The sequence below is a fragment of the Hypanus sabinus genome, chromosome 20 (genome assembly GCF_030144855.1).
Source record: "Hypanus sabinus isolate sHypSab1 chromosome 20, sHypSab1.hap1, whole genome shotgun sequence".
NCBI classification, from domain to species: Eukaryota; Metazoa; Chordata; class Chondrichthyes; order Myliobatiformes; family Dasyatidae; genus Hypanus; species Hypanus sabinus.
The window spans coordinates 33708271-33726957 of NC_082725.1; the positions used below are offsets into that span (position 1 = coordinate 33708271).

The 18687-nt window shown below is 36.7% G+C and overlaps 1 protein-coding gene across 3 annotated transcripts in view; it reads left to right on the forward strand.

Annotated features, from left to right (window-relative positions):
• exoc2 (exocyst complex component 2) overlaps window positions 1–18687 on the forward strand; it is a 242332-nt gene that overhangs the window by 78359 nt on the left and 145286 nt on the right. For 2 of the 3 annotated variants that reach the window (XM_059945312.1, XM_059945311.1), the window contains exons 3-4: window positions 3953–4129; window positions 7874–8000. In XM_059945312.1, coding sequence (XP_059801295.1) covers window positions 3953–4129; window positions 7874–8000 — 304 coding nt within the window. Of the gene's footprint in view, window positions 1–1312; window positions 1469–3952; window positions 4130–7873; window positions 8001–18687 lie in introns of all 3 variants that reach the window. The other variant, XM_059945313.1, reaches the window with a different exon arrangement.

Genomic DNA, 18687 nt, shown 5'->3' on the forward strand with positions numbered 1-18687 from the left:
AAATGATCCCCCCCCCCAGGACATGATGTAAAAACAGCTTATGAACAGGAAGTGATGTTTGTACAAAACTAACTGCATATGAAATGATCAGTGCCTCTAGAGGCCAGAACAGTCACCACCTAACATCTATGCAATGTCAAACTTAATGATTGAAACTAAAAGTCAAATGATAATTTCATTAAGTATGGCAAAAAAGGACAGTCTCTGAAAATAATGTTACTACAGAGTCTTTAATTCGTTCTTACTTTGAAAATGTTAGCCGTGTTGACATCTTACTCGTGGCAATGTCTGATGAGGAGAACAATGACAAAATGCTGAGCCAAAATGATGAATGTGTGAGTTACCTCTGAAGTCAGCTGTGCTGTCCTCTAAATCACAGATATCCCTCAGAGTCAAGAAAGGAACAGAGTTTGCTAGAGTAAGTTTAGATTGGGAGATGTTTCAGCTTTGTGATGCACTGCACTTCCTCTGCATACACCTGCCTTTGGGCAGCAAGAAGAATTCTAATCTTTGCCCAGTTCAGTTGCTCAGTGCTGAGAAGTTACTCACAAAAGTGCCAACCACTGCAAATGCTGTCTTTAGCTACTCCTACAATCTTCTATTTCATATAGATCCTACCCTCACAGGGTCTGAAATGACTTGGGCACCAATTCTCCAGGACATCTGTCTTAAGTGTGCGTACAGTAGGCTGCTGAACACCATTGAGGCAGACTTCACCCACTATGACCTAACCCAGGCTCAGACATTGGGCATGAGGCACATCATGCCGACCATTGCCCTGTTCTCCTACCTAATGTGCATAGAAGGTGTCTTAGGAAAGCAATAGGAAAATTTCAGCAGAGGGGTCAAGTGGGGAAATCCTGTCAGCTATGTCTCTAATATGTGAATGACCTTGTGCAGCTTCAGAATTTGGGATTTTACCCTTGTTCGGAATATGATTGCAGTCGATGAGTTTTTTTTGGGGGGGTAAGCAAATCTCCCCTCTTATTAACTCTGTGATAAATTCACTGGCTCTCCTTTTGGTGACTTTTGATGTTCCACGTTTCTTGTCTTTAGAGTGTCCAGGGAAGTAGCTACCATCAGATGGATGCTCAGCTGACTTGCCGCCATGCTCTGCTGTAGTGTGCTAGAACCATTAGCTCACAGTGCTGGCCCTGTATTTGCAGCTGTATCTGGATCTAATTATCCTGAGATGCCAGTAGGTTCTTGGATCAGTTTCCTGGAGTGAGCTGGTGTTGCGGCACTGTGTGTCCATTCATGTTCTACAATATGTTGTTACTGTTTCTCCAGTTCTCCTTGCTACCCTCTCCAGATTCTCCACCACTCTCCAGAGGGCAGTCTTGTCGACAATCTGGACTGCATCAGGACTTCTCTGGCCAGACGCAGCATCTCACTCAAATTATTGTCCAATAATGATTTATCACCGCAGCCTGATGCAATGAGGTTCTGCGGTAGATTCTGTTTAAAGGTGAGCCGCTAATGCACTTGGTACACAATCCAGCCCTTGGGTGCTCTTATCAAGTAGTGAACACTCGTGTGTTTCCAAGTTGTGTGACCTTGGGCACTTGTTGCTTTCTACCTTAAATGAGGATTCATCTTCAAAGAAAAATGACTGTTGTTGGAGATGGTCACTGCAGCTTGAGGACATCACACAAAGTGTTTTTAGGGTTGTAACCCTACCGAATTACCTTCACCATAGACATCCTTTTTCATAAGGTCAAAATGGGGATGGACAGACCTGACAGCACAATGTTCCATTTCATTTACAATCCCCGGCAACTAAACAACTTGTACGCACCTGGAACAATATTTACAGTAGATGACATTTAGCCGTGACTAATAAATAGCAACAAACATGCTACAAAAGGGCAGTTATCGACATCAACACCCCTGTTCTAATTTGTATGTGAATGAAATGACCTTCTCATTGATACCTCAGTTTGGGTTTCATCAGGACCTCTTGTCTCCAGGCCATAAGTAAGTGTGATTCCACTTGATGTCATTTTAACTTTTGATCAAGCATCATGCAGCCCTGGTAAAATTGGAATCAATGGGGGTTCATGAAGAAGGTGCCCCCAATAATTGATGTCATGCTTTGCATAAATGAAGATCTTTGTGAAGGTCTATCATCCCAGATCCAGGACACGTAGCAAGAATTCTTCAGACTAGTGTCATAGGCGACCATCCTGATGAGATGCTGACATTGATTGGTACCTCAGGATTTGAATTATGGTGAGGTATTGTTACTTCAGTGATAGGAAAATTAACATTTTTGCAAATTAAAGTTGTTTTGTATATATCATTTGGCTTTGTATTAACTAAACGTGTAAATTGGGACTAGGATTTACTTCCAAGATAGTATTTACATTTTGTAAGCATTGATCTTGTATTTGTTTAAGAATAATATCACACTTCTCACAACCTATTCTCAGTCCCAGTTTTAAAGAGGATCTGATTTTTCATAAGTGTTCCAAACATGTATGCTTCTTTTCAACAGTTGTATTAAAAAAAACATGAAAATATCATTATTCCCAAATAAGTGATGATATCCATTTTCAGGGAGGGGAGTCCACAGATGCATGCTATTGCTTTGATCTTTTAACTGACTGAATGTCTTGTTACTTAAGATGTTTAGGCAGTACAGATGAAATACAGGCAGTCTTTTAAGGTCATTTCTCCATGAGTCAGAAGCATGCATTTTCTACAGCTACCCATATCATATTGCTCAATATACAATATAATTATTTCATTTTATTGAATAATCAACCTAACACTACCCTTAATTAAATGAATGGAAGATGTACTTTATCCAGTCATTAATAAAAATCCATGAAACATGTTATTACTACTAGCTTGAAAAATGCTTTAAAAGTGAAATGGGAGAATTTGCTTAAAGTCAGGTCATTTGTAACCTATATAATTTATGCAATTTGCGTTTTAGCAATGTTAAATGCCATGGAAATTTGGCAACATGGCAAAATTGAATTGTTGCAAGAACTTTTGTGGTTTTCTATAACTTTATTCATCAGTACTTTGCATCGACATGTCTACAGTAAATGCTTTTCAAAATACAGTAGTTAATGCCATATATGGACGGCATGTTTGTTACCTAAAAAATGTATATTTCCTGACTCCTTCAGAAGTACAGCCTGTTTTGTCTTTTATATTATGTTACTGGCCATTTTTATAATTAAATGTACAATGACTAAGCTTTATATTGTGAAGAAAACACTGAAGCACACAGACTGTGGAATGCCAGGCTATCATTATATACCTAATGGTGCAAAAAACTGAAGTGTTTTTTGCAATTTTTAGAACTTAAATAAATGAAAGCAAGCTATCTCCCATTTGTAATGAAGTGAGGAATCAAATTGCTACTACATTAATATTCTTTAACGCTCGACATAGCATTTTTGCCTTTCTCAATAATGAAGTATTTTTGTTCAGTGCTATTCTATAGTTATATGATTGTAGTTGGGGACTTGGCATTTTATGATCAGAACTATAATTAGTCTGTTTTAGTATAAATAGTGTGCTACAACTATAGTTCTATTGTTCTGCCCACCATTTTAACAAAAAGTTGTAAAATAGATGATATTAGGCCCTTTTTATGTGATGGTATGCATGTATATGCCTTTAGCTTCTATGTACTAAACTCTTATAAATTCTGGTATAAAGTCTCAGCAGTTTTGAATATTGGATGTTATTACTTCTCAATTAGCTCATTAAAACATACCCAATTTTTAAAAAAAGGTAACCTCATGTGAGAGGAGTGAAATGTGTTTTCTGAGTTCAGCTGATTTCAAACCAGATCTTAATTTTCACTAATTATAATGCTTCTGAAACCTGAATTGTCTTAAAACTCTTTGTAGTTCTTGCAATGTGTATGTTAACTATAGTGTTTTAATAATATTTTCAAAAATGCTTAAAAATCTAATTCTTTCCCCCAAAGGATTGTCAATATGTGGACACAACTGTTTGTTGACTGCCGAATGGATGTCTGCTAGTAAAATAGTCTGTCGAGTTGGGCCAGCAAAAAATGATAAGGGAGACATCATTGTAACCACCAAATCGGGTGGCGCAGGAACTTCAACTGTTTCCTTTAGACTGATGAAGCAAGAGAAAATAGGTAAATAATTTCAGTTGATTCTGTACTTTTTAAATGTTCCATTTCCACAATGATATGTCATAACTATAATGTTTATTGTATAACTTAAAACTTGATAAGATGCTTAATTTTGAATTCTCATCATGTTTTACCTAAACATCTGATTATTCAACAATCTCTAGTCCAGAGATTAACACCAAAAGGCATACTATTGAAATGGTTAAAAAGTTCAGGGAGAGCTTCTTCACTTGGAGTGAAAAACGTAAAAATCCATTGTGCAGGGTAGTAAACATGCATATCAATAGAAATAGGGATTCAACGTGCAAAGAAAATCTGGAAAGCTATATGACTGGAGTATAGATTTTTAATGGACTAAAATGGATTTTTCTGTATTTTCTTAATAGTTAACTCAAATGGGACAATATGCAAAGGATAGGAACCTGTTGTAGATGTTATAAAGCTTTGGTCAGGGGCCATCTGATTATAAATTTTGATTTGCATACTGACACATGAGAAAGTTGTTCAGTCCTTGGCGAGGTGCTAAGCAGGTTCAGCAGAATGATACTGTAGCTGAGCATCAAATGAAGTGAAAAGATTTCCATACACAGCTTGCAATGAATTTAAAAAATGGCAAAAGATGTTAGAATTATTTAAAATCGATATGGTGGAAGGTTTTATTTCTCGCAAAGGTAATTAAGAGCATGTACAAATGAAAAAGATTTTAATTAAACTACTCAGAATAAAATTAAGAAATGTTTTCAAAAATGTGGAATTTTTGCCTGAAGAGCTCAAGATGTTGGGAGATGGGAAACTTTCATGACAAATTGATTACTGCCTTCAGTAAGATTATCAACAGGATGTGAGGCCAGAAAATGTTGAGATCTAGTTGCAAAAGTTTGTCCAGAAGGCTGAGTAGCCACCTTTTATTCCTGACATTCCTTAATTCCTGAGCTTGTATATGCCTTCTGCTTGTAAACGAAGATGCTGTCTGGCATTTCTGGCTTTTTTCTCCTTTTTTTGCTGTTCTCAGGAAATATCAAGAGTGAAGCAAATAAAAATAGATGTGATTAAAAATAAAAACAAACCATTAAGGTCTTGTTTCTGGAAATCTGGCAGTTCAGATTTTCATCCATTGAGTGTAGTTTTTTGATTTATCATTTGCATTCTTTTCAGCATATAACATTAAACCTCCTTTCTGATTTAAGGGTTATCAAAGTAAATGTAGAAAGGTCGTGCCACAATGGTCAATCTGGTGTTTTCCTTTCTGCTGTTACATACAGTTATATTGAATTATAAGTCTTATTAAATAATCTTCTACTCTGGGTTTGAACAGAAATGACACTATTGTATCCAACAGTCAAATGGACTTACTGTAGATATGAAACTGAATTATTTTTCCAAATCAACTTCATTGAATATCATAAAAGGTGAATTCAAATAATAGCATATTAATCATGTCCCTGCAGGAAGATAATATTTATAAAAAATAGATTTGTATTGAAGGCTGAGCAGTAAAATTAGCATGAATTTAATTTGTTGGAGTTTCCTCCAATGGTTTGGGTCAGAGATTAATACTTGCACAAGCTCATGAGTATAAAACATCTGCTTGGTAAGATGATTAAAAAGTGATTGCCACTTGAGTAACCAGAGAATGTAAATGCTCAGTTAATTATTTGATGTACCGTTTCAGTCAAGAGTACAAGGTTTCATTTTGTTGTTCTGTTTCATTTTAATGTTATTTATAACCCCAATAGCCTGGACTATACTACATCCCCACAACAATTTAGTGTGACATGGAGACTGCAATCCTTGCATCGCTTGCTGTCAGATGCCACTCTGAAGGGCTTTGTTATCAAACATGAATGATGCCATTAAATTGCTTGAATAGTTATATCAAAGAATTCCCAGAATGAGGAAATAAAAAGGACAATTTTTACCCCAGCATTTTTTTAAAGAGAACAATAGAAGTTTACAAACTTGATATAAAATTTGCATATCATGCACTTTGAAATGCAATGCATTAATTTATTTTAAAGGTTCAAAGGTCCTGAAGTGCTTTTTCTTCACATTTCAAAATAATCAAAGATTAGCTCTATGTATCACACGTAGAGCAAAACATCAAAGCATATAGTGAAATATGTCGATTTGCATCAACAATCAACACAGTCTTTGGATGTGCTGGGGGAAGCCCGCAACACCATGCCTCTGGTACTAACGTAGGATGTCCATAATTTACAGCCCTATCTTGGATGTCTTTGGATTGTGGGAGGAAACTGAAGCATGTGGAATAAACTGACGAGGAGGAAATACACCCCAGTTACAGACAGCTGTGAGAATTGAACACTCTACAGTGCAGGGTGGTGGGGGGAGGGAGTTTGTTTGTTTGTTTGTGTGTGTGTGTAAATGTGTACGGAGAAAGAGACAAAACACAAAGGGACTTGGTAAAGCTGCAAAATGCAGGTCAACTCTGTTGCTGAACCTGAGATCTGAAACGTAAAGGAGAGTGAAAACAGAACTGCTTGAAGATGGTAGAAAATGTAGAATGCTGGAAATGCTCAGTAGGTCAAGTATCATATGTGGAGACAAAGGATGAAAATTGACAGAGTGCTGGAAGTGGCCAGAAGATCAGATCATTCCTGAAGAAGATGGCAGGGTTTGTCATCAAAATGTTGTTTTTAATCGATATCTGTACCCGACTGGAAGTCTGTGAAGAGTTTATTTGTCATAAATGTCAGGAGCGCACTGAATTCTGTATCAAATTGCCTAAGATTGTTGACTTTGATATTGAATCCCAAAAAAAGTATCATACAGTACATGGAAGCTAATATGCTGTTCCCCAGTGCTGGAACAGCGTATAAAGCTATTGAATATCAATCAGATTGGCATTGAGAGTTAAAGTTACTTTGTAATGTTAGCCAGATATTTCTGACAAAATTAATCACCTGCGTATCCTTGGCCTTAACATATCAGGCATATTCCCCATATTCTGTACCTTTCCCACCTTCGGTAAATTTAATTTATTTTCTCACTTTTCTTCGATGTGAAATGTTAATTTGTTTCTACTGTTTTTATTTCAAATGTCCAGCATCTGCATATTTTTAAGCTTTTAATTGGCATACCACACTGATGCTCTCTTTATCATTGTAAACCCTTCTGCCACTGGGAACTCCTACTTCTTAATGAAAATCATTTTTGATTTTGACTGGCTTTATCAAATCCTCTTTTGAGAGATATTGGTCTAATGAAAGACCTGTAGTCCTTGGTATCATTCTAGTAAATATCTGCTGCATCTTCTGAAAGTTCTGCCTAAGTTATCATGCAGATAATATGAACTGTTCTCGGTATTCTTTTAGAATCTAATAGTTGGATAATTGACCCAAGGCATTTCCACAGGCACTGCCTGATTGCTTGAGTGTTTCCAGCATTTTTTGTTTATATCTTAAAACTACAAGAGGCTTGGAATGTATGGTAAGGGATTCCAGTCAACCCAATGACTGTTCTGTTGATGGATAAAAATGCTATTTTTGCTCTTCTGTTTGTTAATTCTTTTTTAAAAAAAATCTTTTTTTTTCTTCTTGTGGTGCCAGAGAATGATCTATGCCGAAACTGTGTTCATACTAGGCGCCTTCAATTTATCCAAGCATTTGTAATATTTGGCTTAAAAATGCACAATCAACAGTGGAGAATTCCCATTGACAGTAACTGTTAGAAAGCATTTACTTTAATTTTGTCTTAAATACTTATATGGTGTTTGTTTTCCTCCAGGTATCTTGGATCAGTCAGCTGTTTGGGTTGAAGAAATGAACTATTATGATATGCGGACTGATAGGAATAAAGGAATTTCTCCCTTATCTCTACGTCCAGCAAATCCTCTTGGGATAGACATAGACAAGTGGGTAATGAATTCTGTCATTAACAGATTTTTGATCAAAGTTACTTCATGGAAGTAAATTAGTTTACAGCAAATGTACAAAAGAAAGCTAGTATTCCAAATCTTGTTTTTTTAAAATTTATGCGATCTTGTTGAAGACCTGGTTGTCTGGCGAAGAAAGGATATGAAGATTTCTTAGTGGTTTCTATCTGACTGAATGTGTGCATCCCATTCTCCCGGTATAAAAGAGCTGAGTGGTTTTTACATTTGGAGTAAGGGGAACAAAATTACTGCAATGATATTCACTGGAGGTTCCTTAAGGTTATCATAGCCGGTGGGGATGGTGGTGTAGGTGGTGAGGACAAGCTGCCACTACCTATTAAATGCTCACAATGGCGTGCATCTCAAATAGCCTCTGACAACCAAGTTCTGCCTTTGGCTGTTACAAGTGGCTTATCTACTGAGCCTGGCAGAACGCTTTCTACTACAGGAGAAGGGACAAAGGTAGGTTACTGGCACCTTAAACCCAGCCACTTTGGACAGATGGTGCTTGTTAGTTGTGATTAGCAATTCATTTGCAGTGATTGGCAGGTAAGAGATGGAAAACTGATCTCAAACCTCTGCTATACCAATTCATGGGGAAGGGTTCAGGGATAAACCCCGAGGAAAAATCCAGAGCTAGAGTCCCTGACGCAGTTTTGTGTTGAGTTCAATGCTAACCAGCAACTCCTGCGGCTCTGCTGGTGCCAAACTGTATCAGTCTCTGGCATTCCTTTGTATTCAGCATCTACATGGAGGGGGGGAACCTGCTTACATGAGCAATAGCTTACCCTCCATATTGTACTGCCCTGGCTTGCAATTCAAAAGTAGACAGCTAGGCTGCAATATCCATGGTCAATCCTGACCAGTGGAAGGCCTTCTAATTCAGGAGGAAAAAAAGAATTAGATCTTTTTTATCTAAGGATAATTTAATAGTATTATAACAGAAAATAGACATTAGTAACATTTATTTCAATTGTATTGGATTTCTTTTTTCATTTTAGTATATGGCTTTTGCACTTAGAAATATGAACATCATCTTTAGCTTTGCCAGTTACTCTCTGCCTTTTTTCCTTTTCCTTCATTTATTGAATTAGTTCAATTATGTTTGACCAGTCATCATTTTGATTTCAAGTAGATGCTGTTATAACCACAATTTATGAAGACTAGGCCATTAAAGGTGATTGTGGGAGGGAGAAAGGAAGTGATGGTGGAATGAAAGCAAAGATGGTGTCATTGGAGGGGGCTGGGCAAGGGAGGAATGAATTGAACACGTGGGCATGGATCCATGAAAGTGGAGAGGTAAAAGGGGATTACAGAGGCAATGGGGTAACAGGCAGAAGGTAGGGGAAAGAATAGAAAAGAGTGAAGCACAACGTATGTGGAACTGGGAAGGAAGGAAATGGAGGTGTAAATCAAGGAATAGGAAAAATGTGCTATGTTGCAAAATGGCAATGCCAGTTTTTCCTATTAGTCCTTACTTTGGTTTATGGGTCCAAGATGAAGTTTCCAGTGGTTGGGATAAAGAGGCTTGTAGACATGCTGATCAGGAGTTAGCTCTTGAGGTTGGACAAGGTTCTGACTTATCAATTGAAAAGTGTCATAGAACTGAAATATACTTGAGATTTGTCCTGAGAGAAGAGACTTAACTTGACTTTTTTAAAGATTTCTGTTATCCCTGATTTGGCACACTGGCGAGTAACTAGTTGACCTGTGTACATATAATTGGTAGGCCATAGCTAAATCAGCTGAATCTATTATCAGGGAGGGATGGATAGAAATTGGAATATAATTGGGATCTTCTTCCTGAGTTGGGGGAGAGAAAGGTTTTAATTGAACCTTTCACGCAAAAATCAAGAAAGCATGGCTTTATTTAAATCTCACTCTCACTGTTTCCTATAAGTAAATGGTCAGCTGAACTTCCCACCAAAACCTCCCTCCCCCCCCCCCCCCCCCCGTCACAACCGCTGCCTTTGGGAGTTGGACTGTTGGGAATTTGGGGAATCTTTACCATCCCTGAAAACTGAATAGTTGTTGTGGGGAAGGGGGTTTATCAGCATACACTTAAAAATATTGTGAAGGACCCTCTGCTCTCTATTTACTGGATTTGAGGATGTAACGATAATATGCATGACCTGCAGGTGCAGTACAAGTTCCACATTGAGTGTAGTAAAGTTGCCGTGTGATGAGTCATAATTTTATTTCATATATAAAGTACATATTTATATAAATAGTCACTAAAATATTACATGTCCACCAATAAGAGAAACTGATGATGAAGCTTTAAAACTTACCATCTTTGCTTATACTGACCCAAAGTCCTTTAATTCACCTGTTTGCCACTTAGTTTTTGCTGCACCATGGTGGGTAGCAGGTAGATGGTGCAGTTATTCAGAAACACAGGATTCTGAAAATGCTATGAATCTTGAGCAGCACATACTAAATGCTAGAGGAACTCGGCAAGACTGGCAGCATCCAGGGAGAGGAATAAGCAGTTGGTGTTTTGGGCCAAGTCTCTTCAATAGGACTCGTGCATCTTTAACTGTCTGTAACATATTATACTAACAAGAAAAAAAAACACATAATTTTGCAGGAAATGAAAGCTTATTCACTTTAAGCTGAACAGTGTTTGTACTCTGAATTTAAATACAATGGAATTTATGTTATGGGTATTGCAGTGAGTCTTGCGGTGTTGTAGATACAACGTATAGAACAACAATATTGTCAGTAGACTTTTTAAAGTTTTGGGTCAGGATACACAGTTATGTTATGTAAGTGATCTTTACAACCAAGTTCTAGCAATTCATCTCTAGAATTATTTGAGATTACTTAATGAATGCATTTTTTTCTCAATGGATGCCTCCTGCTTTTAGTCCTATAAGTCTCTCTAGAGTTGATAATGCTCCAGTTGCAGCTTTGCATTCTAAATACTTAAATGTCCTCCTTTTACCCATTTTACTGCTACATATAGGCACAATCATCTAAAAGACATGGCCAGTGTCTTTCAGTTGTATGTTAGAAATATCAATACAATTTTATTTTGCTACCTGCAGAAACTCGCCACTCTTTGCATTCTTTTGCCCTGACCAATTACTTGCCAGGGCCTATTCTTTTTTCAAACCTGAACGTTGAAGCTCCACATTTCACTCAGCAGAATGTTTTGCCCACCTCAAAAATACTGCTGCAATAGTATTTTGCTACTGAAAAGCTTATTCACTCTTCTGCTATCTCTGGATTTAATTTGTTGCTCCAGTGCAACAACATCTGTTCTACAGAAATTCTAACTTATCGAAATTCCTGCTGCTTTTATTCTGTCCTACGCTAAATCCAGTTCATCTGTCACCTCACTGATTTTACTCCTGACCGGATAAAATAAATCAGAACAGAATGCCTTCATGTTGAACTTTCAGAAACTTAATTGACTGTTGGTTTAGAGCCAGTTAAACTAGGAGTTCATTAGTTCCTTGTTGAACATCCTAGTCCTACATCTGGAATCTCAATTGTGAAGAATAATTAGACTTGAAGGAGTTAAGAAAAGTGTACAATACCAATAAGCGCTGTTTTTTCCCTACAGTATTTTAGGATTTTATCTAACATCTGATCCATTTTCAATGTTTTAAAATCAACATTTTTGCTGTGGTAAATTTTAACTTTTTCTTTCTGGCACTTCTAAAACAGTATTTACAAGCTTTGCCAAGATCTAGCACTTGCCAGTTGCCCAATATATTTATATTTTGGAATACTTATGACCATCTTTTTGGAGTCATTCCTTCCTGTACCTTCCCCCCCCCCCCCCCCCCCCCATCCTGTCATATAAATCCATCTCAACTCAAGTTTTTTTTAATGGAATTCTAAATGACTTAAATGATGAAGAAATGAAAGGATATCACAGCATCAGGTTATTTAAGATATTGTTTATATTTTATTAATCTGGTAAAAATGAAGAAAGTACTGCCTCAATAGGAACAAATGTGCCTTTCTATGTCATGTCATGCTTTTGGAATTCTTCTATTACTCACCAAGGGATTAAACCTGAATTGTCATAATTGCATAATTCAGTTGCCTAAAAAACTTATGAATTTAGATGACTCTGTGCTACTATTTAAATATAGACTAATCGCAGTATACAACACCACCTTGCATTTTAATCAGCAAAATATATGTTGGTGTTGGACTTTGCTTCCTGGGCTATTTCCTATGCAAATTATTTTATCCTTATCTAAGCAACAGTGAAATGTAGACCAAACCCTTCAGGGATCATCAATACAGTATGCTTGAAACCATATTTAATTTGTTCCTTAAAATGCAGACAAGGTATATAAATTCTTTTTGAACTGCATAATATATTAAAATTGCATATTATACATAGATTTAGACCACAAGACTTAAGAACAGAATTAAACCATTTGGCCTTTTTAGTCTGTTCTACCACTTGATCATGGCTAATTTACTTTCCCCCTCAACACCATTTTGCTGCCTTCTCATAACCTTTGACACACTTATTAATCAAGACTTTGTCAACCTCTGCTTTAAACATACCCAATGATTTGACCTCCACAACCATCTGTGACATTGAATGCTATAGGTTCACCATCCTCTGGTTAAAGAAATTCCTCCTCTTCTCTGTTTTAAAGGCACATGCTTCTATTCTGAGGCTGTACCATCTGGTCGTAGACTCATCCACTCCTGGAAATATTCTCTCCACATACACTCCACCTCGCTTTTCATTATTTGATAGGTTTTAATGAGATGCCCCCTCATTGTTCTACACTCCAGCGAGTACAGGCCCAGGGCCATCGAATGCTCCTCGTACATTAACCCTTTCATTTTGTGATCATTCTCGTAGTCCTCCTTTGGACCCTCTCCAATGCCAGTATGTCTATTCTTAGATATAGGGCCCAAAACTGCTCAAAGTACTCCAGATGTGGTCTGATCAATGCCTTTTCAAGTCTCAGACTGATTTATAAAGTTAAGGACACAAAATACCTTAATTAAATTTACTAAGAAGAGTATTGCAAATAATTTCTAGCAACATACAATATGTTTTTCCTAAGCATACTTTATGTTTTGTTTGGAGTATTTTTGTTAACTCTTTCAACGTATAAGATTTGCTTTTAAACCTGTTTGCCTGTTTCTCTGAAACCCAGCAGTATTATTAGTGGATATTTTTAAAATTCAAAGTTATAAGTAACCATTTGAGAACAGTTTTATGATTAGGTTTACAAAAATTTTCTTATTAGATTTGCTTCCTTGCTGACACCTAACCCTTTTGAACATTATGATCATGTATTGGAACACTAAGAATAGGCACAAAATCCTTGAATCAATAATTATTCCTTGCTTCAGAATGTTTGTACATTATAAATTGCTATTACCCTCTGAAAAGTCTGAGTTGTTACAGCATAACTATAATGGACAAAAATAATGGTTTCATCTTGTGTTTTCATTATGAGTCTGCAGTCTCTTAAAATCTTCTGTATTACAAAACTAGACATTCCACCACTTGTAATCACATAAACAAGTAATTGCATCAAATAGTGGACTGCATGACCAATAAAGTACAGAAAAATAAACACAAGTGCAAACCACCCACAATCACTCCACAGTAGTTATACACGCAATTGTCAAATATACTTGCATTTAACTGGGATGGCTGTCTTTAAAATAATTTTTACTCTTTGTAAAATATATTCCGATTTATGAGTACAGTATTATACAGCTTGATCAAACCTCCCCCTCCGGTAAACAGCATGTGTTGAAGAAAGTTATTTGTAATAATATCAGTTATTTTCTTTGAACAAACTCTTCAAAGAATCTCTATTAATGTACTTGCCTTAGGCTGTAGAAAAAAGACACTGAGGTAATACATTTCAAAACTCTGAAACATTGGCTTTGTTTCTCTCATCAGAAATTCTGTCTGCCTGGTTGAGTATGTCCAACGTTTTCTGTTTTATTACAAATTTCAAGCATCTGCAGTATACTGTTTGTTAAGTTTCTGTATCTTTTTGTCCTTGGGCAACCATTCCAAACTTGAATCACAATTTGTAATGAATCATCAGTTTCACAAAAGGCCATGTGCAGTACATCCAGTGGTTAATTCACAATGATGCACCAATCCCAGCAATTTTTATCTTCACAAAGGTCATCAAAAAGTTATTCCTAACAATGTAATTTAAAAATAATTCTCCTCATTCTTTCAAAACCTGTGTTTAACTGTTATTCCACCACACTTATTCATGTGGTACTTAAAATAATTCTCAGACTCAGAAACAGGGTTGTTATCATTGACATACATTCTGAAGTTTGTTGTTTCGTGGCAGCAGTCCAGTGCAATATATACAAAATAGTATGTTACAATAAGAATATTGGAAGAAATAAATTGTGCAAAAATTATGAGTTAGTGTTTATGGGTTTTTGGGCTGTTAGAAATCTGATGGTGTAAGGAAAAAAGCTGTACCTAAAACATTGAGTATGCATCTTCAGGCTTCTGTACCTTGACCACGATGGTAGTAAGAAGACCCATATTCTTGAGGCATTGCCTTTTGAGGATGTCCTCAATGATAGGAAGGCTGGTGCCCATGATGGAGTTGGCTGAGTCTACAACACTCGGCAGCTTTTTCCAATCCTGTGTACGGTGCCTCTATGCCAGACAAACATGCAACCAGTTAGAATCCTCTCCATGGTATATCTGCAGAAATTTGCTACTCTTTAGTGACATATCAAATCTCCTTAAACTCCTGATGGAGTATAGCTGCTGGCGTGCTGCCTTTGTAATTGGATCAATGTGTTTAGCCCAGAATAGATCTTCTGAGATGTTGGCACCCAAGAACTTGAAACTTCTTCCTATTTCATTCTAAAATCTACTTTTCTGCTAATTCTTGGCCATGATTTTGCATTACCATTCCCTTTTCACTTGATGGAATTCTTTTATAATTTCACCTCAACAACTTCCTCATCAGTTGAGACATTTATTCAGGGAAAGTTTAAATGCAGATTTTAACCAACCAATCTTCTGATGTTTGCTGGTTTGATATTCAGTTTAAAATGTGGGCTTTGAGAAAGCTACCCTCCTCCGTCCCAATTTGCCTCTGTTGACAATGTGACATTTGCAAGATGGGAAAAATGTTCAGGAACTGGAAGACAAGTTATGTACCTGAACAGTTCCAGTGGTAAAGGCTATGGCCAAACCAAGTAAAATTCTGAAGTTTCCATATTTTAACTTCAGTCACCTGCTAAACACAGCATGTGGTACACCTTCCCTGAAGTGAAAATTTGCCAGTGAACCAGCATAAAAGACTCCTTGACACAGCTGGGTTCAGCAATATGTTCAGTCATTGGAACTGTGACTAGATGGTGTCTGGCACAGACTTCATGTGAACCATCGGTAACTAGTTATTCAACAACACTACTGTTCAAACCATTAGACCCAACTTTCTCCATAGTTTTGGAAACTTTCTGTTTCTACTATCTTCTCCTTGTCAAGTTCAGCAGCGAAGCTTTGTGTGAAGCAGATGCAGGGACTAGTTCAAAGGACTCCCTGCCTTTCAGTAGCCTTGATGGGCATGCATAGGTCTAATAAAGGTTTTAGTTGATACCGTGTTATTGTGTCTATTTGATGCATGGGTGGCAAATTAAGTACTTATCTCAGTGTATATATAAACCCAGGTTAAACGATGGATCACCACTTCCAACTCTAAACACAAATCAATAGAGTAATCTTTGAGTTGATCTTCTGTTCCACAATGGCAATACAGTGACTGGAATCTCAGATTTACATTACAGATATCACTTCAAGGACATGCAGAAGGATAAGAACTGATGCATAGATGTTTACATTCTCGCATGTTATTTTTCTTGAAAGTACCTGATTACTTTATCTGGTTGAAACAGATGAATTAAAGGCTGAGAAGAACTTTGGCTGTCAGGCATTTTTATCTCTTCTGTTGTATTCTTGTCATACTTTTTTGTATTTGGGGCTTTTGATTTTTCCTCCAGCCCTGATATTTGTTTTCTAGTTGCAAATATTCAGGAATAAATTATATCAAATTAATGCCTTTCCATTGCTAATTTTATTGTAAAATGTAAGAACTAGAACAATGCTGAACTTTGTGGCAGTTGTCTTGACTCACACGTTGGATTATTTTCCAACAACTAACTACACAAGGGGTTTTGCCAGTTTTTTTTGTGTGAAACATTTATCTGTCATTGTATGAAAGATCAACCAGGTAGTACATTGCCAATGATTGTTACTGAGAAATTAAATGAATGATGAATGTTTACATAGCAATCGTCCTACAAAACTACTTTCCAGCCAAAAGTGACCATATTTATTCATGGCTTGCCAACTTCATGACAAATTGTCAACTTCAAAGATCAGTCTAAACATGATTGAGCTTACATATTTAAATTTTCATTGCTCACAAACTTTCTGAACATTGTTTTTATTAAACATTAGATGAAAAAATTAGCTTGGGTTTTCTTTGTTGCACTTTCACATAAGATTCATTAAGTTTTACAGCACAGAATTGGAGCTCTTTAGCCCAACTGTTCCTTGCCAACCCAGATAGTTCATTCCATTTGATTGTATTTATTTATTTAGAGATACAGTGCGGAATCGGCCCTTCAAGCTGCACCACCCGGCAACCCTTGATTTAGCCCTAACCTAATTACAAGCCATTTTACAATTACCGATTAACCTCCTAAATGGTACATCTTTGGGCTATGGGAGAAAACTGGAGCACCTGGTGAAAACCCGTGCATTCCACAGGGTAGATGAACAAACTCCTTATAGTGGAGGCTGGAATTGAAATCTTAACTCTGACTCCCCGAGCTGTAATAGTGCAGTGTTAACTGCTATATACTGTGACCCACATCCCTCTAAACCTTTGCAATTCATGAACCTATCCAATTGTCTTTTTACTTTTGAAGTTGAAGGGAATCTTAACACACTGATTCCAAGCTTGAATATAGCATAATATTCTGTCAAGATTGCAATGGTTGACAAGGTACCAGAATTGTAATGTTAGGTTGTTGCTGAACAGATCTTTTTCCTTTACTTCCAGTTATTCATTTGTTTCCTCCATCAATATCATCCTTGTCCAGGATGAAATATGTAATAATTACTGATTTGCTTCAAATTATTATATAAGAGTCAGAGAATACCACAGCACAGAAACAGGCTCTTCGACCCATCTACTTCCAGGTGAAGTATTATTCTGCCTGCACCTGGACTATGTGCCTCCATGTCCCTCCCATCCTTGCAGAAATCAAACCCTCATCCACTGGCAGCTCATTCCACACACTCACCACCCTCTGTGTGAAGTTGTTCTCCCACATGCTCCCCTTAAGCATTTCACCTTTTGCATTTCACCTTTAACCCATGATCTCTAGTTCTAGTCTCATCGAACCTCAATGGAAAGATACAAAGTTATCTAAACCAATTTCTCATCCCATTTGTAAGATATTTACCAAAAAAAAGCACGTGAATATTTTATGAATTTCTTGGAATTAAATGCAAGCATTCTCTCCAAGATCTTGTGCAACTCAGTTGAAAATTGCTTACTTCTATGGGACCAGATCATAATATTACTGTGCTATATTTTCCATTAATTATGTGAAATTTTAAATTAAGTCTCTCGTTCATCCCCCTCCCCCCCAAGTGCAGCCATAATGGAACTGGTTCAGGACTGCGTTTCCAAAGGAGGCTAAAAGTAATTGCATAAATACAGTGCATTCTTTTGGGATGAAATATGCATTGTAGATCATAGAGGACTGGTAAAGCACAATGTTTGTTGGAAAATATTAAATAATCCATTGTCAATGAGCATAATGTTTAGAGACTCATTTGTATGTCCATTTACAAATATGCAACATTATATTTTTCTGCAAATATTAATGTTTTTACACCTACATTTGTCAATAAGTGCAAGTACTGTTTTAGCTTTAATGGCAAGCTTGCACTTTAGGATTGAAGCAGCTATATTCCTATATTGCTGTTGAGTAGAATTAAGATGTAATTATTTTAGATGACTCTGCACAGATCATTAACAAAGATCAAACTAGTAAACCAGTGTGTTTCAACTTAAAAGTAATACATCCAGACCCATCAAACAATTCTCCACGTATTACATGCAGTCATCGATGGTACTGTTTCACTGAACTAGTTTATTTTATGATAAAGAACAAATGTGATATCATAGTGCCACCTGTTGGTAGAGAGTGTACAGTACTTTAAAAGTACAAATACAGTACTGTGCAAAAGTCTTAGCAACCCTAGATATATATTTTATATATATCTAAGACTTTTGTACACTATTGTAGTTAAATTGTAGTCTGATTTACCTCGCTTTTCTGTGAGCTGTGCTACAACATATACTAAAGTTAGTTTGTAGTGATTGCCTGCTAAAATCATAGAAACAGGCTGGTAAAAGTTGGCCTTTTAAAATATGGGTTAATTTTTAATAGCTGTGCGAGTCTTTCTCACTAGTAAATAATTTTAATTCTACTTTGACAAGTGAGTTTAGTTTTATCCTGATTTAAAATTTATTTTTGGAATTCTTAATAACAGACATGCTTTTGAATTGAACTCAATAGTTTGGATCTTCTGGGTTTAAATACTGTATGCTTCAGAAAGGTGTATTCAGTCTTATTGAGGGGCTCAGTTCTCAAG